Here is a 27,045-nt window from a genome sequence, read left to right on the forward strand (position 1 = left end):
AGATTCTGACTTGAGACAGAAATATGACGGCTACTGTTTACTCTGAATGGCATTTTATTAAAAGCAGAGGTTAGCTTGAGACAGAAACCGAAGACAGAAAATAACCACAGCTACTGTTGAACCAAACAGAAAACCAAAACAACCAACTGTTCACCATCTGTTCTCTGACCTCAGCAGACTATCAGCAGGAACAACAGTGGAAAGCTGCAGGAATAATGTTGGTTTTTATACACAACTTTAATCATGTAGTTTGTATAAAATGTTACTCGTTTGGCTGTCGGGTGTGTTACATCATCCTGCAACCAGTCAGGTGTTATGGTTTTGTCTGTATTTATCTGTCCGTTTGCAAATTTCCACAAATATTTATATTATTTTGATTTTTATATATATATATATATATATATATATATATATATATATATATATATATATATATATATATATATATATATATATATAATAAAAATATAAAATATACATTTATGAATTAAAACATGAAATCTGATCTGCCTTGATGTTTGGAGGTAAAAACATGTTTATATTTTCTTTTTTTTCTCATTTCCAGTCGCACAATGTTTGACAATGCCTCTCTGCTCGATGCTGTTACCAAATCTTCCACGGACGACCAGGCAACAAAGGTGGACATGGAAAGCATCATGGGCAACGTCAGCATCATCCTCTACACGCTGACTGTGGTGCTCGGCATCACTGGGAACGCCGTGGTGATCTGGGTGGCTGGATTCAGACTCAAGGTGGATGCACAGTGTTTGATGCATTACGGAGATAAATATCACTTTAATTGGTTTTAAAAACGGGACTATTTCAGGAAGGATAAATACACTTTCAGCTCTGTCATTGCTGGAAGTTTTGAACAACTAATGTTGTTAAGTCTTACAGGAAGCTGCTTTCTGAATGATAACAGCAACTCAGATTAAACTAATAATAATTATCTTTGTAGACATTGGAAAGAGCGGTACAAACAACATGCTGTGATCAATAACCAGTGTATAATTATTCATTCATCTGTTTCTGTTACAGCAGCAAAGTTTTGAGCTCATGTGATAATAGTCAGTGACAAATGCTCCTTGAAGCTCTACACAATAATTAGATTAGAAATGACATAAGATAGGTTGAAGTTTTTCTGCTCTAGAAACAGAAGAAGTCTAAAACTGTTGCACCGCATGGCATTCATATCCACATATTACAGTGTGTGTAAACCAGACCTCAGGTCTTTAAGGGAACATTCACATCAGCCTTTTTTATTCAAATCCGAGTCCGTTTGCTCAGAAAGTCTGCTTCTTTTGGGGAAATGTGAATTCGCCAAACAAATTCTGATTCGGGTCAAAGAAGTGGAATCGGTCCACCTACAAACCCAGGTCTCGTATAAAAGACAACAAATAGCAAAAATGCCAATAAAATCATAAATGGAATAGGAATAAAGAAGGTGAAGTGTTTATTTTGGTGGATTTGGTTCACTGGTCTGACAAAATACCTACATGTCCAAAACGAATCCAGCGATTTTGGATTTTCATTCGGGCTGTGAATATATGTTTTCATCAATTCAGTTCGATTCAATTTTTTGGGTGCCGATTTAATTTAAATTGTGATTCTCATGATTCCCTGATATAGCTGATTTCTGTAGACTAAAAACAACAACAACAAAAAAATGAGCGTGTTTAATGATGGAATATTTTTATTTAAAAAAAAAAAAAAAAAGTTTGTTAATTTGTGAAGCAAAAAATACAGACATTTGATTTTTTTTTTTTTTATTCCATTTTCCCACCCCTAATTTTCATGCTCCAAGCTATAACTTTGTTGAGTATGCATCATCAGGTACTCGAGGTCATTTCTTTGCATTAACGTGTTTATATATAACAGTTTTATGAAACAGCATCAAAAGCAACGATTCCAGCCCCCTTTTTTTTTTTTTACTGGTTATCAGATTGATAAATCTTGCAGGATCACACGTCCCTATGTTGAGAGCTAAAAAGGTATTGTGAGTAATTATTGTAAAGTTAAGTTGCACACTTGGCTTTGAAACTAAATTGAAAACATTTAGTTTCAGACTCTAAATAGGAGTCATTTCTCACTTAATCCTACATCAGTGAAAGCAAATATGTTTTTTTCAGTGTTCTTTCGTGAGATTTAGTGAAATTTTACAGGGTCATCATATGTTACACTATGTTTTGTTTCTTCATGGTAAATCATGTCTCAACATGTTTGGATTGATGTTTCAATGCTGTTTAAAGTAAAAAAAAAAAAAAAAAAGAGTAATGGAATAATGTAAAAAAAAAAAAGTGACGTTCTATTCATTGCATTATCTTCCTGTTTATTTATTTATCCCTATTATTATTGTTTATTCCTTCTCGTGTTTTCTTCTTCCCCTCCAGCCGAAGGTCACCAACGTCTGGCTGGTGAATCTAGCGATAGCGGATCTAATCTTCTGCTTCACACGAGTCTTCTCCCTCATCAAGAAGCTGTTTTTTAACTACTGGCCCTTTGGCAATTTCCTCTGCAAGTTCAACGGCTTCTTCAAATACGCCAACATGTTCTGCTCCGTCTTCCTGCTGTCCGTGATCAGTCTGGACCGAATGCTCTGCATCTGGAGACCCGTTCTCACCAAGCAACGTCGCACCATGTTTGCTGCTAGAGTGGTTGCAGTTTGCGTCTGGATCTTGGCAGTCGTCTTCAGCACTCCTTATTTCATCAGCCGGCATGTCTATCATGACAAGTACAACAACAGCAAGTGTAGCACAATAGAGAATAAGGAGGTGAAGGGGGGCGATGCCACCAAATACGCGCTCTACCTCATCCGCTTCCTGTGTGGCTTCCTGTTGCCCTTCCTGGTCATTCTCATCTGTTACATCCTGGCTGGCATTGGCATCCAACGGACCCGCCTAGCTGGGAAGTCCCGCCCCCTCCGTATATTAGCATCACTTGTCATTGCGTTCTTCCTGTGCTGGGCTCCGTACCACTGCCTTCTACTGGTAAAAATGGTGGATAGTAAGAATGTCGTGCTGAAAATATGGCAACCTTTGGCGAAAGGTGTTGCCTACTTCAACAGCTGTGTGAACCCGCTGTTGTACTTCTGCATGGGGCTGGAAGTGAGAGGCCAGTTCAAACAGAGTCTGATGGGTATTTACAAGCGAGCTCTGGCCGATGACGTCGACGGACAGTCCACTCAGACCAACGAACGATCTCTGGATGATAGTGCGGTCATGGTGGCTGGACAGAGTCCTGCACTGGTAGGAGTAGCTAAAGTTTAAGTAGGTCTGTAAGATTTGTAATCCTTAAGTTACTTTGGGGAGGGCAGGGGTTTGTACAGTAATGGAAATGAAATGAAGCTAAGAGCAGAAAAAAGTATAGAGTTCTTTGTTTAAAGTTTTGTTTCCACACGACATAAGTGCCAAAGATAAGTGTGAAAAATAAAACAGGAACATTTATATATTTATGTAAAACAGATAGAGATTATGGGTTTTATTTTCTTTATTTATTCACTTGGTTTTTTCCAGTGATTGTTGCTCAAAGGGCTCCCAGAAATAGTTCTCTGTGTTTTCTGGTTTATCTGCACTGTAAAAAAAAATAAAAAGTATGATGTACACATTTTGGTATTTTTGTGCAGAAGTAACTTTATTTACTTTCCTCGAAAACATGTTTAATATCAGATTGAGATCTTACCACACACACACACACACACACACACGTCACCATAAGACATGACATGCACATTTGGTTAATTGTCGGTTACACAATGTAATGTAGGTCGCTTTGTGCCAAATGACTGTATAATGGAATAGATCACAATTCCTTTGTTTCAAGTATAAAATATATTTTAATATTTCGGTCTGAACTCAAGTTGTTGATAGACTAACATGGCATTGGCCATCTATTTTAACACATTGGATGATATGTGAAAAAGAAGTGAATGTGCACAAACATGATGGTAAATATGTGACATTTGCTGCAATTAAAACTGATTTTATTTTTGTATATTTCCATTTCAAACTATAAACTAAAGGTGGATTTAAAACACTGCACTAATCCGTATTATGAGGAGGTACAAGCTCTTTTGTTTCTAGTCTGACTTTTTCTGACCTTTCAGTGAGGACACATGTTGCGTAAATGTTCTCATAAAGGGCAAGTTGTGGGAGGATGAACTGAAGCTGGATTACAGTTGTCCTCCTAAAGGATTGCAAGTTGTCTCTAGTATTTGTGATTAAAGTGGAACCGTGCTGTCTGGGTAGAGATGAAGGCAGGGGGAAGTGAAACTATCATAAGGAAAGCCAGGAATAACATTAGCTCTGACTAAAGGGTCATACAGTTAGATGAACTGAAACTGAACACAAATTACCAAACAAATGCTTCTTTTTCTGTTGCAACACCAGAAAGGCCTTTATGGGTTTCAACTGCTGTTTGTACAACTCCAGCCTCCATACAGATCTTGCCAGAGATGTACAAACAATAAAACGCAGCCAAGAAAGCTGGCCATCGATCCTTAGCAACCAGCTGATAAAACTCAGCTGTGCAGTAGTTAATCTGCAGAGTACTTCTGCATCTCTAGGAAACCAGCGACTGTTTATCTCTAACCTTTCTGTTCTGCTGCTGCACCAGGCTCAGTTCTATGATGTTGTCTTTAAATGGATCATTTTTTTATTTTAATCATCTTATATAAGCTTTATTCATCGCTCCTTTTTAATGCTATTACAGTGTAAAAAACAACAACTTGAACAGAAACTCTTATGGAAGCAGAAACTTTAAAAGTGTTGACTTGTTTGAGACAAACTGCATGTTTTGCATTTGTATGGCACCATAGCAGGTTAATTAAGGATTTCTAAATGATGTTTGTTGGTATTTACCATAAAATTTGAATGGTTACACTTCAAGCACACCATTATATTTAATGATGTACTAAAGCAAAACACTCCAAACTTCATTTGGTTTCATTCTGAGTCTCTATTTTAGTCTCATGTTGACATTATGAGTGGTTTATTTTTTTGGTGAGGAGATTTAAAAAGCTTATGCATTCTTTTGTTGGAAAATATAATTATGTTTAAACAAACAACTGAACACAGAACCACAATGAATAAATAAAAGGTCAAAATCTGAACAATGACACTGTAAATGAGCTAATTTCTTAATTTTTTCCCAAACACTTGTCATTTAAATCTGGCTTCCAGCTCTTTAATCATACCTGGTGTGTACTACACATCCTGTCTCCTTTCTTTCTTTACATAGTGGTAAATAAATGACCAGTTATGCCTATAGCTTCATTAATGTTTACAATAATATTTCTCTAAATGTTGCACACAAATTGAGGTCTTTCTTTATTTAAAGTGAAAATTATAATTCAGTTTTGACAGCTTTAAACTCCATAAATAAATGCATTGATTTGTTGTTGAAGTCATGAATCTAAATGGTCATGGTGGGGCAGAGGTGTGACTGAAATGTAGGCACCTGTCTGGTGCCAGCAGGTGCAGAAACAAAATCTCAACAAAAAACTGACAGTTTAAAAAAACAAAAAAAAACCAATAACAAACCAAAAGGATTGGCCAAAACCGTTGACAATCATGACACAATCTCACTCCACAACCTGGTGAAGCACTAAAACTGAGGAGTATAAATACACTGAGGAACACTAATGAGACAGGTGGAGTGGGTTAGCTAAATGAAACCAGGTGAACTAAGGACAGAAAGCAAACAGGAAACTGAGGCCTCGTCCACATGTCGCAGGGTATTTCACAAAACAAAGATATTTTACTCCGATTTGACTCATCATCCACCGAAATACACAGATTTATGCTTACAGAACAATTCTTTGAAAACATCCAAACAGAAGAAGATTTGTGAATACTCTGATTGCATGTGGACAAATATAGCTGGGTACTGAAACGTCACTGTTTCAGCATGAACGACCTCGAAACTGTGTTAGCGTTATCTGTTGTCCAGGCGCTTTGTGTTTGTTTTCACGCTGCCGCCAGCACTGCTCCACGTAGACGACCAAAGGCGAAGGATGAGATTACTTTCCACCACCTTACCATATCATGTTCCAGGCATGTTAGAGATGGGAGGTTATTCTGATTGGACAGGACTAGAGGCGCTACTGGTTTGATATGCTTATGAATGTGTTCAACAACACGCTTAAGCAGAAAGGTGTGAATGGATTTGTTTTTGAAAAACGAGATCGTTTGCACTGATTTTTTATACTGGCAGGAGGGGGAAAGATATTTGGCTTTGCAGAAACGCAGCTACGTGGACAAGGTCTAAAACTGAGGAGTCACTGAAGAAGATAAATGAGACACAAGTGGAGTGGGTTAGCTAAAAAAAAAAAACAGGTGAGCTAACGATGGGGATCAGAAAACAAAGCAGAACCCTGAAAAGGGATAAAACTACTAAATTAAAGGGGTGCTATTACGGTATTTGGAGTTTTCTGAGCTTTCTACAGTGTTACAGTGTTGAATCCTCATCAGACATGTGAACGGCACTGTTTTTTTTATCACCTAAACGCAGTTTTTTTTCTACTTGGAAATCCTTGTGATGTCCCGGGGGATAAAGTTCGGTGATTGGTTACCTTCTACTGGTTAACAAGGGCATGTACAAATACATCAGGTGGGTGGAAAACGTGGGATAAAGTTATTTCCAACGATGGCTGGTGAGTTTACCAAAGAGAGACATCCTGCTGCATTCGTTGCTGTGGGTTGCTGTTTTCCACTTCGTTTTCAGGCTCTGATTCAGGTTCCAACATGTAGGGCTGTATGCTATGTGTTGACATTGTATTTTTTTTATTTTTTTTTTTTTATTGAGTTCATATTAGCCGAATCCTTCCTATTTATGAGATATTACAATGACAAACTCAATTGAATGCACTAATAAAGTTACTGATTTGGAGAAGTCGATGAGCTGTATGGAAACGCATAGTTCCAATTTGGAGGAAACTAATATACACAACAATGACGGCGAAAGCAGGTGCGGTGCGCGCTCCTGATGTAGTGCAGTGGCGGGAGGCGGGGCTTAATGCGGAAGAGTCTCAATCCACTCGTTTTGCCCGCAGGCTGATCTGACAGCCTACGGAGAGGGTCGGTCTGAAGTAAATAAAGCCATTTGTGACAATAACTCGCTCAATCCCAGCCCTTCTGGTCTCAGAAATAAAAATAAATTAGCCTGAAATGCTCATAATAGTTCCACTTTAAGAAGGAAACTAAACATGACAGGAATATGGTACAAGAATATTGTAGCGTTCACCCCTAACCCTCCACAGAGTCATGTCAATGTCTTTCTCTGGAAGTGATTCTGGGCCTTTTTTTTGTAGTTAAAAGGTCTAATAACAAAATTACCCTTAATTTCTACATTGAAAAGTCATAAAAATAATCCCTGATTACCTCCAACATCTAATCATTGATTCCATTTCTAAGATTTCCTGAAGAGATAATCCATATCTCCCTGCGATGGACTGGCGAGCTGTCCAGGGTGTACCCTGCCTGTCGCCCAAAGCCAGCTGGGATAGGCTCCAGCTTCCCCACAACCCTGAATTGGAATAAGCGGTTCAGAAAATGAATGAATGAATGAATGAATAACTTTTGGCTTTATGTTTTTAACAGACAGACAAACCTTTACCGTAGCGAAGGTCACAAAGACGGGAAGGAGAATGCCTTGTTTGGCTTCATGCACACTTTTCATGAAAGACATTATTTATTAAAAATAGCTTTATTTGTTTTGTACCAATAAATTATAACAAACATTTAAACATAACATTGAAAGGTAACAACATATACAAATGAGATAGATAGATCCGTCCTCGGGGGTCACAGTCCTGCTAGTACTGCTGCGACACACATGACACACGTCAAACTTAATTATCTTAATTTAACTCATTGATTTAAGTCAGGTGTGTTCCTGCCAGGAAACTGAACACTTGCAAGTCTGAGGCCCTCGAGGGCTGGAGTTTCCACTCTGTTTAGATAGACAAGTGATGATTTGACTTGTTCCTCTCAGTATTTAAAAACACCCTTTATTTGCTTTTATAATTTGCCTTTTTTTCTTACATTTTATAAAAAGAAAAAAAAAGTGCTTTAACACTGGCAGCAAACTCTAAAACATGAATTACCATATAAATTAAAACTACACATCCTTCATTTGAGGCTACCTGTTACCTGAATGTGCAAAACAGTACATTGTATTTGTCACAAAATTATTAAATATAAATATAGAATAAAATGTTGGAAAAATTAATATTTTCAGTATATCTGGTAAAAAAGTGCATGAGAGAAGAACATAACAGAGGGTGGATTAACTGCTGCTAGGGCTGATAAAAGATTAAAAAAACAAAACAAAACAAAAGAACCCTCCCTAACGTTTCCGTTGTAAACATACATCTTAAACAGACGTAAAAGCCAGTAAACCCTGATGCAGCACATCCTGGTTTATGTGGTCAATAATTCTGCAGACATTGACCGAAGGCACTATAAGCTGCTCAATAATACTTCATAAAGTCTGACAGACAGTAAAAAACGTGACAAAAGTATTGTGGTTGTTGTTGGAACAGTCTGTTTAAACTATATCCCCGTCACCAGGGTCTCTGTAGTCATCATCATCTTCCTCCTCAGAGTTGTAGCTCGAGTCTGTGGGGCTGGAAGAGGAGTCATCCTGGGAGGAGATTGAAGAAATAAAGTGTCACTACTTTTCTTTTTTTTATTTGCAGTAACATCGAGTCACAACGGAATTTCAATGAAGAGGAATTAAAATGCAAAATTAATCATTTTCACAATTTATTGCCTATAATATATAAGTATTTGGACTTTTAAGGGGGAGGAAAATTAGGTCCTTTGCAGCCTTTTCAACAAATCAGCAAATTCTGCTCATTTACTGCTGCTTTTCAGGATGTGTCCATGTGTGTTTTGTCTGCTGTGTTTGTTTGAGGACTTGCAAGAGTTTCCCATTGTATTTTTTCTATACTTCAAATAACCTGAACTGATTCTGAAAGTAAAGATGCAGTTTTGAAAGTTTGCGAATTGTTTATGAAGACACATTTATATACTATATAAGCTTATATTTATATATAAGCTTAAGTTTGGGGGGCAGTTGCTATGAATTAAGCATTTTAAGTGTCTCTGCAACCTTCATATCTTTGTATCTTTAGCTGAAAACATATCTACTCAAGTTTTCAGCAAACTCTCTGAAATGCAGCATTCTTCTATCTGTATTTCTTATTTTGCACAAATGCAGCATTTCAGCCGTTTCTATAACTCAGTGTTTCTCATTTCTGGGATGGCTGCCCTGGCCGGCTGAGGGACGGCCAGGGCAGCCATCCCGAGCCGTCCCTCAGCAGTTCCCGCGCAGCCGGGAGCCGAGGCGGGCTGGACGACGGTCAGGCGGAAGCGTAGCCCCAAACCAAAACCCACTGGCCACCACCGACCTGTTCACGTTTCTAACAGATTTTCCCCGCTCGGCGACACACCCGCTGAGGCAGAAACCCTGATTATAGGTAGTTCCATAGTCAGAAACGTGGCTCTAGAGACGCCGGGGACCATAGTCAAATGCATTCCTGGGGCCAGAGCGGGCGACGTCGAATCGTATTTGAAACTGCTGGCTAAGGCTAAACGTAAATACCGTAAGATTGTAATTCACGTCGGCGGTAACGACACCCGGTTACGCCAATCGGAGGTCACTAAAATTAATGTTGCTTCGGTGTGTAACTTTGCCAAGAGCATGTCGGACTCCGTAGTTTTCTCTGGTCCCTTGCCAAATTTAATCAGCGATGACATGTTTAGCCGCATGTCATCCTTCAACCGCTGGTTGTCTAGGTGGTGTCCCGATAACAACGTGGGTTTTATAGATAACTGGAGCGCTTTTTGGGGAAAGCCTGGTCTTATTAGGAGAGATGGCATCCATCCCACGTTGGATGGAGCCGCTCTCTTATCTAGCAATATGGACTCTTTTATTAGTCAGCTAAATTGACAACTCAGGGTTGGGACCAGGAGGCAGAATTGTAGTCCTACACACTTTTCTGCAGCTTCCCACCTGCCGCCGCCCACCCAAAACCCCATTCCGACCTTATACAACTTCCCAGCAGTAAGAATTAAACAACACAAAAACACTTCTGGGGTTAATCGTGAAAACCTCATAAAAATAAAAACAATGGATCTAATAAAATCTGAAAATAAGACAATAAAGTGTGGCCTACTGAATATTAGATCCCTCCCAAATAAGTCTTTATTAGTCAATGACTTGATAGGTGATCACCACATTGATTTATTCTGTCTTACGGAAACCTGGTTACAGCAAGAGGATTATGTTAGTATTAATGAAGCTACGCCAGCTAATTATTTAAACTTTCACATTCCTAGAACTACAGGCAGAGGAGGAGGTGTTGCAGCTATTTTTAAGTCAGAATTTTTAATTAATCCTAAGCACAAAACTAACTATAAATCCTTTGAATTCCTGACATTAAATTTATCTCATCCAAAATGGAATTCAGAGAAACCGCTCCTTTTAGCATTAGTGTATCGCCCACCTGGACCTTACTCCGAGTTTCTGACTGAATTCTCTGATCTCTTGTCGGAGTTAGTGCTGACTACTGATAAGGTCATTGTACTAGGTGATTTTAATATTCATGTTGACGATGAAAATGATAGTTTAAACATTTCCTTTAGCTCTATTCTAAACTCAATTGGGTTTTCACAAAATGTCAATGGAGCCACTCACTCTCATGGTCACACTCTTGATCTTGTTCTAACATATGGTATTGAGACTGATAAGCTCAAAGTATTTCCTCAAAACCCTGTCTTGTCCGATTACTTCTTATTAACCTTTGAATTCACTTTATTTGATTACTCACTGACCAAAAATAAATTCTACTATAGTAGATGTTTATCAGACAATAATATTACAAAATTTAAACAATCAATTGAATCAATTTTTTCACATCTACCATGTGTTAGCATGACTGAGAGTCCCCCTTAAAGCCTTACTCCTGCTCAGATTGATCAACATGCTGATACTATAACAGCTTCAATGCGTACAATCTTGGATAATGTTGCTCCCCTAAAGAAGAAGAAATTAGGTAAGATTATGAAGCCTCCCTGGTTTAATTCCCAGCTTCGAGCTCTAAAACAGGCATAAAAAAACAGATGGCGCTCATCAGGATTAGAGGAGTCTCACTTAACCTGGAAAGAAAGTTTAATCGTATACAAAAAAGCCTTACGTACGGCAAGAACAGCTTATTATTCATCATTGATAGAGGAAAACAAAAACAACCCTCGGTTTCTTTTCAGCACTGTAGCCAGGCTTACTAGGAGCCGGAGCGCTGTGGAGCCATGTATTCCTTTCTCACTTAGCTGTGATGATTTCATGTATTTTTTCAGGAATAAAATTGACACTATTAGAGATCAAATTCACAATATTCTTCCTTCTACCTATAATGTTGAGCCTGTTGTGGTCTCTGAAGCATCCTTAGAACCAGGATCTGACTTGTGTCTAAATAGTTTCTGTCCTGTCCAACCCTCTGAATTAACTAAAATAATAGCTTCATCTAAACCATCCACCTGTATCTTCGACCCTCTCCCAACGAGCCTCTTTAAGGACATTTTCCCTTTAATTAATACATCACTACTAAGTCTTATCAATATGTCTTTAGTGACAGGATATGTACCACAATCATTTAAAACTGCTGTAATCAAGCCTTTATTTAAAAAGCAATCTCTGGATCCAGAGGTGATAGCAAATTATAGACCTATATCTAACCTCCCGTTTATGTCCAAAATTCTGGAGAAAATAGTTTCAGCTCAGCTACATGCCCACCTGAGCAGAAATAATTTATGCGAGGAGTTTCAGTCAGGATTTAGAGCTCATCATAGCACTGAGACGGCATTGGTGAAAGTTACTAATGACCTTCTTATGGCCTCAAAGGACTTGTGTCCGTACTTATCTTGCTTGATCTTAGTGCTGCATTTGATACAGTCGATCATAACATTCTGTTACAAAGACTAGAACAGGTGATTGGAATTACAGGTACAGCGTTAAGCTGGTTTAAATCATATTTATCTGATAGACTTCAGTTTGTTCATGTAAATGACAAGTCCTCCTCACAAACTACAGTAAGTCATGGAGTTCCTCAAGGTTCTGTACTTGGACCAGTACTCTTCACGCTATATATGCTCCCTTTAGGCAAAATTATTAGACTGCATGGAATAAACTTTCATTGTTATGCAGATGATACTCAACTATACTTATCCTTTAAACCAGATGAAACAAATCAGCCCAATAGGCTACAAAATTGTCTCATAGACATAAAGACTTGGATGTCTAGAAATTTTCTCCTCTTAAACTCAGATAAGACTGAAGTAATTCTCGTTGGATCTGAAAAACTCAGAGCTAAATTTTCCGGTTTTGTAATGAACCTGGATGGCATTACTTTAGCTTCCAGTGCTACAGTGAGAAACCTTGGAGTAATATTTGACCCTGACCTGTCCTTTGGTCCACATATTAAGCAGGTTACTAAAACAGCCTTCTTTCATTTACGTAATATAGCCAAAATTAGGGACATTCTGTCTCGGAGTGATGCAGAAAAACTGGTTCACGCTTTTGTTACTTTGAGACTAGATTACTGTAACTCTCTATTACTGGGCTGTCCTAAATATGCCCTGAAAAGCCTTCAGCTGATCCAGAATTCTGCAGCCAGAGTCCTGACCAGAACCAGCATGAGAGATCATATTTCTCCAGTTTTAGCCTCTCTTCATTGGCTGCCTGTTGAATCTAGAATAGAATTTAAAATCCTTCTCCTTACATATAAAGCCCTCCACAACCAGGCACCACTATATATCAAAGACCTCATAGTTCCTTATATACCAAGCAGAGTACTTCGTTCACAGACTGCAGGCTTACTTGTGGTTCCTAGAGTCTCAAAGAGCCGAGCAGGAGGCAGAGCCTTTGGTTATCAGGCCCCTCTCTTATGGAATAAGCTCCCAGTTAGTGTTAGGGAAGCAGACACCCTCCCCACCTTTAAGAATAGGCTGAAGACTTATCTTTTTGATAAGTCCTATAGCTAGGGATGGTTAGCATCCCTTAGTTATGCTGCTATAGGTTTAGACTGCTGAGGGACATTTCCTGATACACTGAGCTTCTTTCTTTTTCTCTTTATCTCTTTCTTTTACCCCCCCATAACAGTGTTGCATCATTAACATGTATGTCTCCTGTCTCAGACAGTAGCAGTTCCTGTTGTCTGTTGTCTTTCTGTCCTCTTCCCCCCACACAGCAGAGGCAGATGGCTGCCTGTCCTGAGCTGGGTTCTGCCGGAGGTTTCCTTCCTGTTAAAAGGGAGTTTTAACACACCTGCATGGAATAAACGGCTCGTTTACAGGCTGCAAAGAACTAGATGAAGTGGTTAAATAACCCGAATCAGGTGATTTAAAGTAAGGTTGGTAGCCTCTATAATTGTGAAATAAGGGGAACTGAGGAACAACAAGTTTAACTCAAGTGAATAAAGATGGTTGTAATCGTTCCCTTTCTGAAGACGAAGGCAACTCCGCCCTCTGCTGGCTTTTTGTGTGAACATCTAAAGCTTCAGCGTTTGGTTTGACTGTCGTCTCTCTGCTCAGATGCAGAGACCAGTTCACATTCCTCATGTATCTGAAACATCCACTGATCAGCTACAGACTGAACAGAACACAGCTGCCAGACTGGAACTGAGAAAAGAGAACTAGTTAATCCTGTTTTAACTTCTTTGCACAAACTCTCAGCTTGTTTTGAGCCTAAGGTCTTGCTTTTTTGCCTTTTAGAAGTCCAAGACCCCAGCTGAGACATGGTTCTACTTGATTGTATTTTTGTATTTTATCATGATATTTTATTAGTTAACTTTTAATTTAGACCTAGTCCTCAGATAAAAGGAGAAAAAAAGGTGAAATCTCCATTTTGGACATTTTTTAAAGCCCTTTTTAAACATTTCAGACGAAATCCATAATAAATAGTGTATATGACAATCTGGGATGGGCATATGAATACTATGGAATCTATCAAAATATTGGATTAAATACGTTGAGTATCACGGTTCCACTCTGTTGATACAAAACAGGCCTTTTGAGAGTTTTAGGCAATAAACTGTGTGAAACTCTGCAACAGTGTATTCCTTTAGATGATTAAGGCCTTTCAGATATCACAACGTCACGATGATGATGCTGCTCTGTAAGTGATGAAGAGGTTTTGTTTTAGTATTTTACTCATTTGATACAGGTTATTGTGTATTACTTTTTATTCTATTTATTTTATTACTTTTACATAATATAGTTTGCACTTTTCAGTTTAATAAAGGTGCTTAATAAATGTGAATAAACTTTTTTTTTTTACAATATCTTTATTTTTATGTTTGATGTTTAGTCTCTTAAATTTTCTTTTAACCTAAAAATCTTTCTTTTCCAGTGTTTTATCTTCCTGATACAGTTAAACGGGGTTGGCACAGCAACTCTTGAGGCATAATTTTTTGTGTTTGCTATGTTGTGTATATTTGGATTTCATGCTCTTTTGATTTGGGGAGATTTCACGAATATATATATATATATATATATATATATATATATATATATATATATATATATATATATATATATATATATATATATATTTAGTTTTGTTGTTGTTCTTTTTTTTGGTTTTATTGTAAAATCTCTTGCGCTACATTTTTTGTTGTATGAACAGTACTTTATAAATAAAGGTTGGTTTAATGATTTATCATTTTTATTTTAATCTGTAGTTTATTTATTTTATCATTTTAAATGATTCTTTATTTTTATTCTTGTATAATGTATTCTGTCAGTATATATATTTTTTTGTTTTAAATTAATTTTTTTTCAAGTATTGATGATCTTGAGTTTTATTCATATTCCACATTGCCTTTGCAGTAAATAAATGAACACACTCTGTAAAGTTATGATTTTCCTTTTACAGGGCAAGACATATTGACATCAGTACTGGAAGCATTAAAAAAGTACCATAAACTAATTGCATCGAATTGGCAGGAAAACTTTGTGGTATCGCCCATCCCTATTGACAACGCTGTCATCTTCTTTGGGGTAAAAACTTGAATTTCTTTTCTGTTTAAAGGCGTTTTTCCCTCTCCCATTCAGTATTACCATGTCAGGACTAATGGTTACGATAAAAATAATAATGGAAATATTTAGGGCGGCCATCTACACAACATGTCTCCCATGTAGAGTAAATCTGTTGGAAAAAATATGGCACACAGATTGTGCAAAGTGTTTGTTACTGGGTCCAGTGACTGATTTAAGTTGTTGGACCAGCATTCAAGGCAGTTAATACCAATATTATTAATATTAGAGTTGTAATAATAACAGTGCCATTACAGGCAGGAAGTTGTGGTGATTAATAGAAGTAATTAATACCTGTCAGGTCGTTTGTTCTTCTTGATGTGTGTTTTTCTGTTGTGTGGGCTCAGTTTCCAGAAAAGCTATGTAGTGGATGAGGGTGTAGATTCTGGATGAACACACACAAAAATATGATTTTTTTTTTTCAACGTTATGTGAAGACATACAGAGAATAAATGGTGATTCAATGTAAATATTTACCTGTGGTATAGCATGCCAACAAACTGGAGCAAAACAGAGAGAGCAAATCCCAGAATGAACATGAGGAATGTTGGCTTAATTTGGATGATGCTCCCTGTATCATTTAGGTTGAGATCGACCATATTTATCTCGATGGAGACGCTTTCAAAGACCTGCAGAGCAAAGGTTGCCACAAGCCACAGCGCGTTCAGGAAGAAGAAGGAGAAGTTGACCTGGGTAGAGAAAGAAATGAGAGCTGAACATTAAATTTGATGTGTTTTCTGTAAGAGATGCTTATACCTCCGATCCTCACACAAACCTTGTTTCTCAGTCCTCTCAGGTCATTCTGCATCTCTTTTTGTTTCCTATCATCAATATCCAGAGGGTAAAGGTATTTTTGCCTCAGTTCCTCCCAAAACAGTTTCTCCTCCTGCAAGAAAATGTACAAAGTTCAACAGATACACTTTTAAATGAAAACTGTTATACGTTTGTGGTATTCAGTTAAAGGTTCAGGAAATGGTTTATTTATTACATTTTACAGTAACTAAAAATTACTTCAATCTTTTCGTAATCCTCTCTGATGTTTTAATGTGGAACCATGTTTCTGCCACCAACCCTTTACTACAAGTCTTTTACTTCCAATATTCAGGAAGTACATTAAAACAACTTTTAAAACAATGATTATGGATATAGTTGTAAAGCTGAGCATAACAGGATCATTGTGTGGCATTTATGGTTTAAGGAGGTGCTTTGATTTATTTGCAGCACAAATGAAGCAGAAAAATATATTGTCACCAAAGTTTGTGCTATAAATTAAGTACAAAAAAAGTCAGCTTCTTTGTTTGAAAGATGTTCTCTTATTAACTCAGTTTCCTTTCATATTTACTCCAATAATCATTTTATATAATTGTGACGGCCCAAGCCTGCTGGAATGTGGAGGAAGATGTCCCAACACCCGCACACGACTAGGATTGGCCAGCCTTCCGCATCTCAGCCTCTATCCTTGGTGCTTTAGGATTGGTGGAGGACTTTTCAGGACCACGGCTCATTGGCTACCTCCTCTGCCACTCTCCTATTTAAGGGATGTCATCAGGGCAGCTGTGTTTGAGTGTGACACAGTTTGCCACTGTTGTACTGTTTGTGGGTTTTGCTGAGGTTTTGCCTTCTGGGACTTTTTGACTTGCTATAGAGTTACAGAACTTGTAGTATTTTTGTCTGTGATTACAGAGCTGTTTGGGTTTTGTGTTATTGTATTAAGAAAGTTATCTCTTCTGTATTGGGAAGTTCTGAGTTATCCCTTATTGTTTTGGTAAATTCACCTATTTGTAAATAAATTTATTGGTGAACTTTTAGTTACTTGTTCTGTTTTATGTTACCATCCCTGTTTTAAACCCCTAGACTCCACAGGGGTCGTAACAATAATTTACAAATCATGCAGAAAATCCAATATTCAGGATGTGACTTTGCAAAGAGGACCTGAAACCAAGCACAACTACATTTAGGAGCACTAAAAAGAACTTGTGGTGGGTTTGAAACCAGGTGTGTTAATGACAGGAAGCAGAAAACGAAACAGAGAAAACCTAAAAAATAAGTCAAGACAGAACTCAAAAAGACCAGAAAACAAAAGGCAAACCCATAAATCATGACATATTTACCTCATTCAGAGATTCTTCTTTCAGTTTTATGTCACTAGATAAGTGCTGGAGTCGTGTTACCCAACCTAGATAAAGAGCACAGAAAGTAAAAAATTAAAATATATCTATGTAGCTATCTGTGTATCGATATTTAAATTGCGATTCTCACAATTCTTCCATTTGACTGATTTTTGTAGATTTAAAAACAAACTAAAATGTACAAAACCTTTTTTGCTCATCATTTTTCTTGATTTCAATTAGCAAAAAAAACAACAACACAATAGCCAAACAATCATTCTGCAGCTATAATACCCCCCCAAAACAATTAAAAGATAAACAAAAACTGAATACTAAATAAAAATGACTAACATTGTATATTGGATTATTTTTGTTTATTTGAAAAAAGATTTGGTAAATTATTGATTTTAAAATTGTCAAGCAAAAAATCCCAATATTCAATTTTTCGATTTAATTTACCACCCCTAATAGATATATTTTCATTTGCATGAGTAATTTACAAGAACAGACTAGCTATTTCTTGAACTTACACTTCGTAGATGAGTAGTTAGTGTCTGCTTGCCTGAAAAACAGTTCAAACATTTATCAGTAGGTACAATGCTGTACTTTACAGACCTTTGTAGAGTTGCATTAAAGTTATGTCACAGAAGTCAGAACTTACCATAGTTTGTCCTCAGTGGCGCCCTCCACAATACTGTTTTGTTGTTGAGGCTCAGACTGCGTGAACTCTGGGGTCATGTTTTCCTGTCTGTCTTGAGATCTCTGACTGGGTTTTTTACAACATTTGAGACAGGAGAGGAGCTGCTGGAGAGTGTTTTTGACTGCAAGTATCAAAGTGTAAAAGTGAGCTTCAGTCCATTTCAGCAGAAACAATAATACTGACTTGCATGGCGGGAAAATGTACCTTTCAGTTTTGGTGTTTGCTGGGCGACTACAGGTGTGTCAGCCCCAGCTACAGGCTTTGTCTCTCTGGTGCCCCAGGAGACGTTATTCATGTTGACCATGGAGTAAATGGTGAGCAGAAGGTAGGCGCTGGGGATGCAGATGATGTAGAGAAGCCCATAGAAGACAATAGGCAATTCCTGGGGGTGCATTATGGCAGTGATTATATAAATGATAGACATAGTGAGGATGAAAATGCTGCTGGGTGTCAGAATGGTCCCACTTGTCACCATTGAACCTGGTAGAAAACAAAGGAAAGAATGTGTTTCAAAATGATCTCAACTTAAAGTTTCTAATAAAAAAATAATAATTTTAGAAAATACAAATGTATTAGCTTAGCATGAACCTAATGAAAGTTACACCCATTTAAACTTTACGTACCTATAATGGACATTGTGACCACCAACATAAGAAATGCATAGAAGACACTCAAAACTGCTGCAATTGTGATCTGAGTGTCTGCCTTGATCTTAAAGCAGAGACCCAAGTAGATGGCAGGAGGTATTACAGCCAAAACCAGAGCAACAGAAGTGTGGATTTCCAGGATGAAGGACAGACTACCTGAAACACAAAGCAAACTCAAGTGGTCAGTAGTTTATAAAAAAAAAAAAAAAAAAATTAAAGTTAAACCTTGTAAGCATTTGTAAAACTATTTACCTTTACAAATGCACAGACAGAAATAATTCTAACCTGCAATCATGAGGCAGATAGTGGAAGGTGCAAGAATGGACGACAAGATGGCAAACAGTTGGTAAAACATAAAGGGTTTGGACATGGATGAGTTCCTCTTGGAAATGATGTTGGCAGAACCCAGCAGATCCACCACACTGGCCATTGTAGAAGGCCCCCACCGTCTCCGCTGAGTCGAGAAAAAAGACTGAAGTTCCTGCTGTGATATTTAACTGAACTTATGCCACATCTTTTCCAAATTTGGAAAGAAGCCTTTTAATTTGCCACAACATTACTGAAAGGGTTTGTCTTCTGCGCCCACCTGGTTGTATAGCTCTTTGAAGTCCTCTGGTGCATTGGTGTAGGCATCAGATGCTGCATTGTACTCTACTCTCCACCCTTGTTTCAAAAGTAGAGTACACAGCCAGCGGTCTTCACCTACAGAGAGGAGGAAGGGTAAAACGTATCACCACTGGTCAATAAGAGGCAGCAGGTTCTCACTGGGTGTATCCTTATACACATCGGTGGGTTTAGCCTTTTATACAAGCGGTGGCCAAATGGTGTTGAATTTTATATATACTGTGCTAACTGTTGACTTATTAGAGAGACATGAGATATAAAATATACATCTATCCATTTTCAACACCGCTTATTTCCATTGAGCATTGCGGAAAAGCTGAAATGTATCCCAGTCATTAACAGGAAGAAGCAGGATACATCCTGACCAGGTGGTTGAGCTACAGCAGAGGCAAGAAGCAAAATATCTTTACATTAAGAATCTGGATCACCAAGTGGAATTGTTTGTGGCAAATTCTAAAAGGTCCAAAGGTAAGTTGATTATTTTGGGGTACAGTATGTGGCACTTGATGAGGTGGATGTGGAATTGATTGCTGGTGGAAATCGTAGATTACACCTTTGTGTCCGATAATAATGACTAGCATGGTTAGCTATGTTCAGAGGAACTGTTAGGGCTGCAGTTTAATTCAGCCTGAGATTTGACTTCCTGTTTACAAAAAGTCAGAAGCATCTGCTTTTCTTTTCCAAATAAGAATAGTTACAGGTTATACTTCCCTACAGTTTCATGCAGTAGCATACAGTAATGCTAGCCTCATGTTTAAATAAAACCAGATGTACCTTAGTAACTGGAATACGGAGGTACTCTTAGACTTCTTTATGGTTTATTTCGGTTAAAATTCTGATTATCCGAGTTGTGTTGCCCCTTAATACACTAGTTGAAAAATGAATATGTCAAGCTTCCTCACATTTTCTTGGAACTAGTCTTGTGCTACTATATAACTAGATTAGCAGCGCTACGTAGCTTCATTTCAACATTAGTTAGACTTGCACAGGGACAAAATTTATTTCATAAATGTGCATTCAAATGCCATATCTAAATATGTCCTTTAAGTATATCAGAACAGATTTACAGGATGACTAATTAAGAAATTATTTATTATCACTTATGCTTTTATTTTATGCTTGCAGTTTTAACAGTTTTTTCTTTGTTTTGTTTTGTTTTTTTGTTTGTTTTTGCTGCTGTTGTGCCATAAACTTCCCTGCTGTGGAACAAATAAAGGAATCTTGAATTTGAGATTTACTTTAAACTAGTGACACTGGTGATCTAGAAGTGTCTGGAAAGATATTTCTAGACCATTTTCTTCTCCAGTGACCTGTCAATCACCTGAGGTGTCAGGGCCACCGCAGTTGCCCCTCTAGCTGCACCCCTGACTCTAGATTATAGAGATTAAAACCATGAAGATATTACAAGCTATCACTAAGTAGAGCACAGGTTTGAAAGTGTAGGTAATCCTAAATACCTTGATCATACTGGATGTAGTGGCTGGCCTCTGTGGACTTAGTGGAGTATTTCTTCATCACATTGTCATCCATTAGTGCCTCTGCTCTGAACAGACTGAAGCAGCCAGGACTGCACAGCACGCAGCCGAACACATGCTCAGCTGTCTTCTGCAGCCAGTGGCTGATGGCATATTCAAACTTCTGGAACCACACTGCAGGACCTGCAGCAGAAACGCAGAGATATTTCAATCTCAGCATGGTCCACTATCCTTACACTACATGATGATTGTCTCATTGTGCCAACCTGATCCAGTTGGGTGAATCCTGCCGCATGCTGCCCCAACACGAGGATACATTTTAAGCCGATCTATGAGCAGCATCACAGCAGTAGGCTGGAAGTCAGTGTCTCCGTCTAAAGCCAAGAGGTAGGTGTTGTGTGTCTCTCTCTGTAAACAAAGGTGCATTTTGATGTGAACGAGAACACGGCACACATGTTCAAGCAAATCAGAAATAGTTCAATTTTTTTCCCACCTGGATCTCTTTCCTGAGTATGTTTGCATCCTCATGCTGCTCCCAACGATGATAATATTTGGTCATTATTTTCCACCCCAGAAGATAGTAAAGGTACATCACCTAGAGAACAACTTGTACAAATTAGCGAACATGATGTTGGCCAAGACCAGAGTATTGAAATGCTTCAGGAAGTCTTTCCTACCTGAGACCATCTCTTCTTGTGCCGAAACCTTTTTTTTATCCTTGAAGTGGATGATTATGTTGTTCCCATGAGGCATGGTGACGACGAGACGCCCCCCGTACGGTGTCCGTATGATCCTTTGATCAGGAATTTGCCGCTGCATTCTGAAGAATTTTTCTTCAAGGCTCTTGAAGATGCTGATGTGAGAGGATAAGAGTGTTGGTGTGCCATAAGTCACTCCCATGTCAGAAAAAAACATGTTAACTTCACTTTCTTACCCAAAAACTTCTGTGATGATAACTACAAGGGATTTTGCGTATTCATTGAGTTGACGTTCCTCGCTCCCCTCGACTGGTTCAAAGGCGTCATCGAAGTAGATATGGGCTTCAAAGGTAAAATCGTTGAACTTTGTCTCATTCTTTGGTCTGTACTTGTCCAATCTTCAGGGATCAGACAAACAAAGACTTTAATAAACACTTCTTGAATTCAAAGAGAGTAACTTTTCTACAGTGATTATAGTTTAGATACTTTGTTGTATCTATGAGTTACAAAGCTATTTACCAAAGGAGTGAGTGTTCCTCACCTGAAAATTGAGATTATGATGTTCATCATCTCTTCGTAGGTCTCGTGCCACATGGTTGCACACAGATACAACATGGCAGTGGAGGCATATTCACTAAATCTTGGTATGACAAGAGAACATATTTCACTCTATTAAATATATGCAAGTCATTGAAAGAACTGTCGACATAAAATGGGCAAATTATTCAACACAAGCACATCACACACTCACAGATTCTTCTTGTGTTTGGTCTGGATGTGGTATCGAGTGTTGAGGAGCAAGGATTGCTCAATAAAGGCTCCTTCATACAGCCTCCTGAAGAACAGATCTTGGGTTTTTTGGATACGGTAGATGTTGAGGTTCCAAATATGGGTGGTGGATAACAGGAGACCAATCCACCAGCACACTGCTGCACCTAGAAAAGGGTTAACAAAAATATTATCCATACATAATCTCTACCAGTTTGATGTTTATATGCACACCAGAGAAATAAAGCTCAACCTGCACATAGTGGACTCAAGTATGCTAACGGGTACAAGTTTTGAAGGAGTCAAATGCAGTCAAATGATGTCAAATACCTCTATCAGGGGTGTCCAGGTCCAGTCCTCAAGGGCCACAATCCTGCAGGTTTTGCATGTATCCCTGCTTCAAAACACTCGACTCAAATGAATCAGTGATTGTGCAGAATTTCATAGGCTGTTGGATCCATTTAATGGAAGCCAGGTGTGTTGGAACAGGGATACAATGAAAACCTACAGGACAGCAGCCCTCGAGGACAGACTTTGGACACCCCTGTGCTATAATCATTTATAGTCAAGTGTACACTAACTTCACAAGGGTTAGTTTCTTACCTGTCAGCATGCCAACGTTGGTAATCTTGGACATGTCCAGGAAGCACAGAGTTTGTGTAACATCCCAAACCAGATGGGGGAACACGCCGCTGTTCAAGCTCTGGTTCCTTGCATGTACAGCTGCGTTGCAGTAGCTTGTGAAGTTGATGCTTTCAGTTGCATTCAGACTTTTGTTGTATTCCTGGTAGTAGACAATGACTGGGACGACGAACACGGCCACAACAGCCAGAGAGGTGAGGTACAAAGGCAGGATAAAGCATCGTCGAACGGCGTGCATCTTGCAGGCTATCAAAGCAAACCACTGGCAGAGTGCTGAGGAGATCAGCTGGACCCCAATGATGAAGATTAGAACCCTGTTCCCTAAGCTTGGGATGGAGGTCAATTGGTGCCATTTTATTTTGGAAAACGGGACGTAAGCTCCAAGCACGCAGGCGGTCACCATGATCCTCACCAGGCTGGTGAGGATGTGCAGAACATTCTGGCACTTTGTCATGTCTATGAATAGATTTTGAAGGAAGCAGGATCTGGTTTTGTTACAGACCAGCCTTAAGTAGCTCTCCCACCAGTTAAGAGACACCAAGAAAGACCCACCAACAGCACGACCCACCCAAATACTTGTCTTAATATCAGTAGGATCTTTCATAATGTATAACCCGACAAACAGAGAGTAACCAAGCAAAATGAGGATGAAAGCAGTGACAGGGGAAAGCAGAAAGCGGTTGTTTTCCTTGGCGATGCACTGAGCGACTGCCTGTAGGAACGCAGAGAGGATAGCAACGCCATTCAGGAGAGTCGCGTTGGTCACGATGTCTAAATGAGGCATCGTCACAACGGTGAGACACGCTACACCCACAGACACCAGAAACTCAAAGAGGAAAACCTGCAACAGAAGCAGAGAAAAGAATTTAATTCAATAGGATGAAAGAAACAAGCAAAACAAAAAAACAAGTCACGCTTGGTTTTCTCATCAACAGTCAGAGCCTGAACAGACTCTTGTCGTACCAGCGCTACAGTGGCCTTCTTAGGCATCTTTGATGTTTTGTAGAAAGCTTTCCACATGCTTTTGAGGAACAGAAGGACACTTGGTGAAATGAGAGAGCAACCAATACATAGAAGTGCGAGGGGCTTTTGCTCTGCTGAGAGGGTCTTTGTGCCTTCGTGGGACAAAACGATGAGAAGAAGGAAAGATGTCTGGGGAAAAAAAAAGAAAGATGAAAACCATTTTTTTTTATTTAGTCTCTTTCCTTATGTAAATATGACTTGGTTCTCAGGAACGGCAAAATATATGTTAAAGTTATCATTAATATCAGTTAATATGTGAAATCTCCAGCCATTCTGCAGAGTGGCTTTAATGTTGTATTTATTACATTTAAATTAACCATCTGATGCATAAATTAAAATAACAGCACCACATTTTTCATATACAATATTTCCCTTCCACAGAGATGTATAGAGGTGCTTTTTTGTCTTTAATATTATTTGACTTTATAGTCATATTAATATAATATATATATATAGACACACCACTAAAGTGGACTAATATCAGGTTTTTGACCTGTTTATCACTGAGATGAAGTTGATAATTACATTTACATTTATATATTAAATTTTATACAATACTAATTCTTCAGTGAGTGGAAGTGTGTTGGATCGCTCTCCTAATGTCCACTGAAGTGCCAAAATTGTAAATGTACCATTCTCACTTAGGAATATAAAAGAAAACAGCCTTCAAATAGGTCTCCACAGCAGTGGACACATGCATCAAAAGGGTTAAATCAAATAACAAAATGTTCTGGTATACACTCGATCCATGTCAGATAGAGAAATGTTTCATTCAATTCAATTCTGACTTCTCCACTGAAGACCCATTCATTCATTTTTTTATTCATTTTCTATACTGCTTAGTCCATTTAAGGGTCACCTGGAAGCTGGAGAGGCAGGTACACCTGGACATGTCACTTAATATTATGGGGTGTTAAACTCCAGCCCTTGAGGGCCAGTATTTGGCAGGTTTTTTGTTGTTTCTCTGCACCAACACACCTGATTCAAATCAAATGGATCCAGCAATTCTTGTCAACCAATTTATGAATTTTGATCAGGTGTGTTGGAGCATGGAGACAACAAAATCCTGCAGGACTGGTGTTTGACAGCTGTGGTCTAAATGTTTCAGAAGAAGTGCTTAAAGGAGCTAACCTTGCTACACAGCGCCAGTCCAAACACAATGATAGCGACTGCAAACAAAGAGAAGATCCTGAGAAGTTTGATCATTTTCCAGGGTGTCTGCTCGTCGTCGATGACCGGGACCTCCCGAGCGGTGTCCCATGGCCTCCTGAATTTCAACACAGAATGTCAAACTGGGAGCACACTGAATCAAATACATGGCTTCATTTTTTATGTACTTATCTGGCAACATTTGTTTTTTTTATCACACCCAGATACATTTTCATTTGTTTGTTTTTCCTTAGTGGTAATTTTTCATTATCTAATATCTGCCTTTCTGTTAACAAGTTTTTGTGTAAAGTTTCATTGTTATCATTTAAAAGATTTTCGTCTAAATTAGATTGCAACAAATCTTTTGATTGATCCAGATCAGCATCTGGATCCAGGAATGTTTTAAAGGATTGCTACTGCTACTGCGCCTGCGTGTGAGCGGCTGCACGTCTGTTTGCTCGGATGAGTGTTTTTGGCATCTAGGCTGGTTTGAGTGTCTTTTCTAATCTTTTCTATAATGCTGGTTAGCATTAATAGACTGGTGTACTCGAAAGAGGAGTTACTGGCACTGAAAGACAATGTTAAGGCCTGTATGCGCCATTTGATTCCATTGGAGCTAAGGCGGAAGTACCGGGGATGCCGAGCCGGTCGTAAACACAAGGCAAGAGTAAAGGCTAGAATCGCCAAACGGAGGATTTTTAAACCACCGATTCCCTCTGTTGTTATGGGAAATGTGAATACCTTGTCTAACAAGATGGATGAGCTTACCGCGCTGGTTGGGAGCCAACGGAGCTACAAGGAGAGCTGTCTTCTCATCTTCACTGAGACATGGCTAACCAGCCTTGTAGTGGACGCTAATGTGGACCTGCCCGGCTTTTCCACCATTCGAGCAGATCGGGATCCTGATGCATCCGGAAAGCGCAAAGGCGGGGGACTCATTCTGTATGCTAACAAGCGGTGGTGTCATCCCAACCATCTGACTGTTAAATCCGTGATTTGCACCCGCAATTTGGAGCTGCTAGCTGTTAGCATCAGACCGTACTACGTACCACGTGAGTTCTCGCACGTCATCGCGCTGTGTGTTTACATTCCTCCGAGAGCGGACGCAGAGGCGGTGCGTGAGGCTATCTATAACACCACCACAGCACTTCAGTCCCAACATCCAGATGCATTCTTTCTTCTCTCCGGTGATTTTAATCATGTCACCCTGGATTCTACTCTGCCATCTTTCCACCAGTATGTCAGCTGCCCCACTAGGAAAAATAAGACTATAGATCTTTTGTATGCAAATACCATGGATGCATACTCAGCTTCTCCCCTTCCTCCACTGGGCAGATCCGACCACAACCTTGTCCACCTACAGCCCACCTACACTCCTCTTGTGAAGAGGCAAACTGCTACAACCAGGCAGGTCCGCAGGTGGTCCCCTGAGGCAGAGGATGCACTCAGACACTGCTTTGCCACCACAGACTGGAATGTATTAGTGGACTCACATGGGGAGGACCTAGAGGGGGCAGTGGGTTGCCTGACTGACTATATAAATTTTTGTGAGCAGCAGGCGGTGCCTGTTAAGTCAGTAAAGTGCTTTGCAAACAACAAGCCTTGGATAACATCTAATGTAAAGGGTATGCTAAACACAAAGAAGAGGGTGTTTGGGAGGAAAAATAGTGAAAGGATGAGGGAGGTTCAGAAGGAAGTCAAAACCTGCCTGAAGGAGGCTAAGGAGGCTTACAGCAAGAAGCTTGAGAGGAAGCTGACTGACAACAACATGTGGGAGGTCTGGAATGGTATGAAAACCATTGCTGGCTGCAGCAGTAAAAGCAATGTTGGCTGTATGGACATAAAAAGAGCTGAGGAGCTGAACACTTTTTTTAATCGGTTCAGTTCCCCACCAACTGCCTGCTCACGTCAACAGCCCTCCTCATGCCGCCCTGATCATCACCATCCAGCTTCTCCTCCACGTGCCTCTCTCTCACTTTCAAACGCCACTCTCACCTCAACTCCAACCTTCATCACTGCGGACCAGGTGACAACTGAGCTGCGACGTCTCCATCCAAGGAAGGCCCCGGGTCCGGACCAGGTCTGCCCGAGGCTCTTGAGGACCTGTGCTGCTGAGTTG

General features: G+C 39.2%; 2 protein-coding genes across 2 annotated transcripts; one reads left to right on the forward strand and one right to left on the reverse strand.

Moving 5' to 3' along the window:
• Positions 1-572: 572 nt before the first annotated feature.
• On the forward strand, positions 573-6,264 carry LOC306770419 (formyl peptide receptor 2-like; the record flags this gene model as incomplete). Its single annotated transcript, XM_079259279.1, has 3 exons — positions 573-752; positions 2,391-3,245; positions 6,211-6,264. The coding sequence occupies 3 exons, from the start codon at positions 573-575 to the stop codon at positions 6,262-6,264; spliced, it is 1,089 nt and encodes a 362-aa protein (XP_079115405.1).
• Positions 6,265-8,544: 2,280 nt separating this feature from the next.
• LOC306770420 (chitin synthase chs-1-like) lies at positions 8,545-25,405 on the reverse strand (the record flags this gene model as incomplete). The annotated part of the gene is given in 22 exon segments (XM_079259280.1): positions 8,545-8,623; positions 15,570-15,781; positions 15,868-15,978; positions 17,204-17,268; positions 17,731-17,762; positions 17,862-18,021; positions 18,105-18,380; positions 18,524-18,703; positions 18,833-19,001; positions 19,134-19,249; positions 20,629-20,829; positions 20,913-21,054; positions 21,140-21,241; positions 21,324-21,347; positions 21,349-21,499; positions 21,581-21,742; positions 21,886-21,978; positions 22,096-22,279; positions 22,716-23,595; positions 23,718-23,906; positions 24,909-25,044; positions 25,350-25,405. Coding segments are annotated over 22 exon segments (3,720 nt in total).
• Positions 25,406-27,045: the final 1,640 nt, after the last annotated feature.

The sequence above is a fragment of the Telmatherina bonti genome (assembly GCF_933228915.1).
Source record: "Telmatherina bonti genome assembly, chromosome: 19".
Taxonomy (NCBI): Eukaryota; Metazoa; Chordata; class Actinopteri; order Atheriniformes; family Telmatherinidae; genus Telmatherina; species Telmatherina bonti.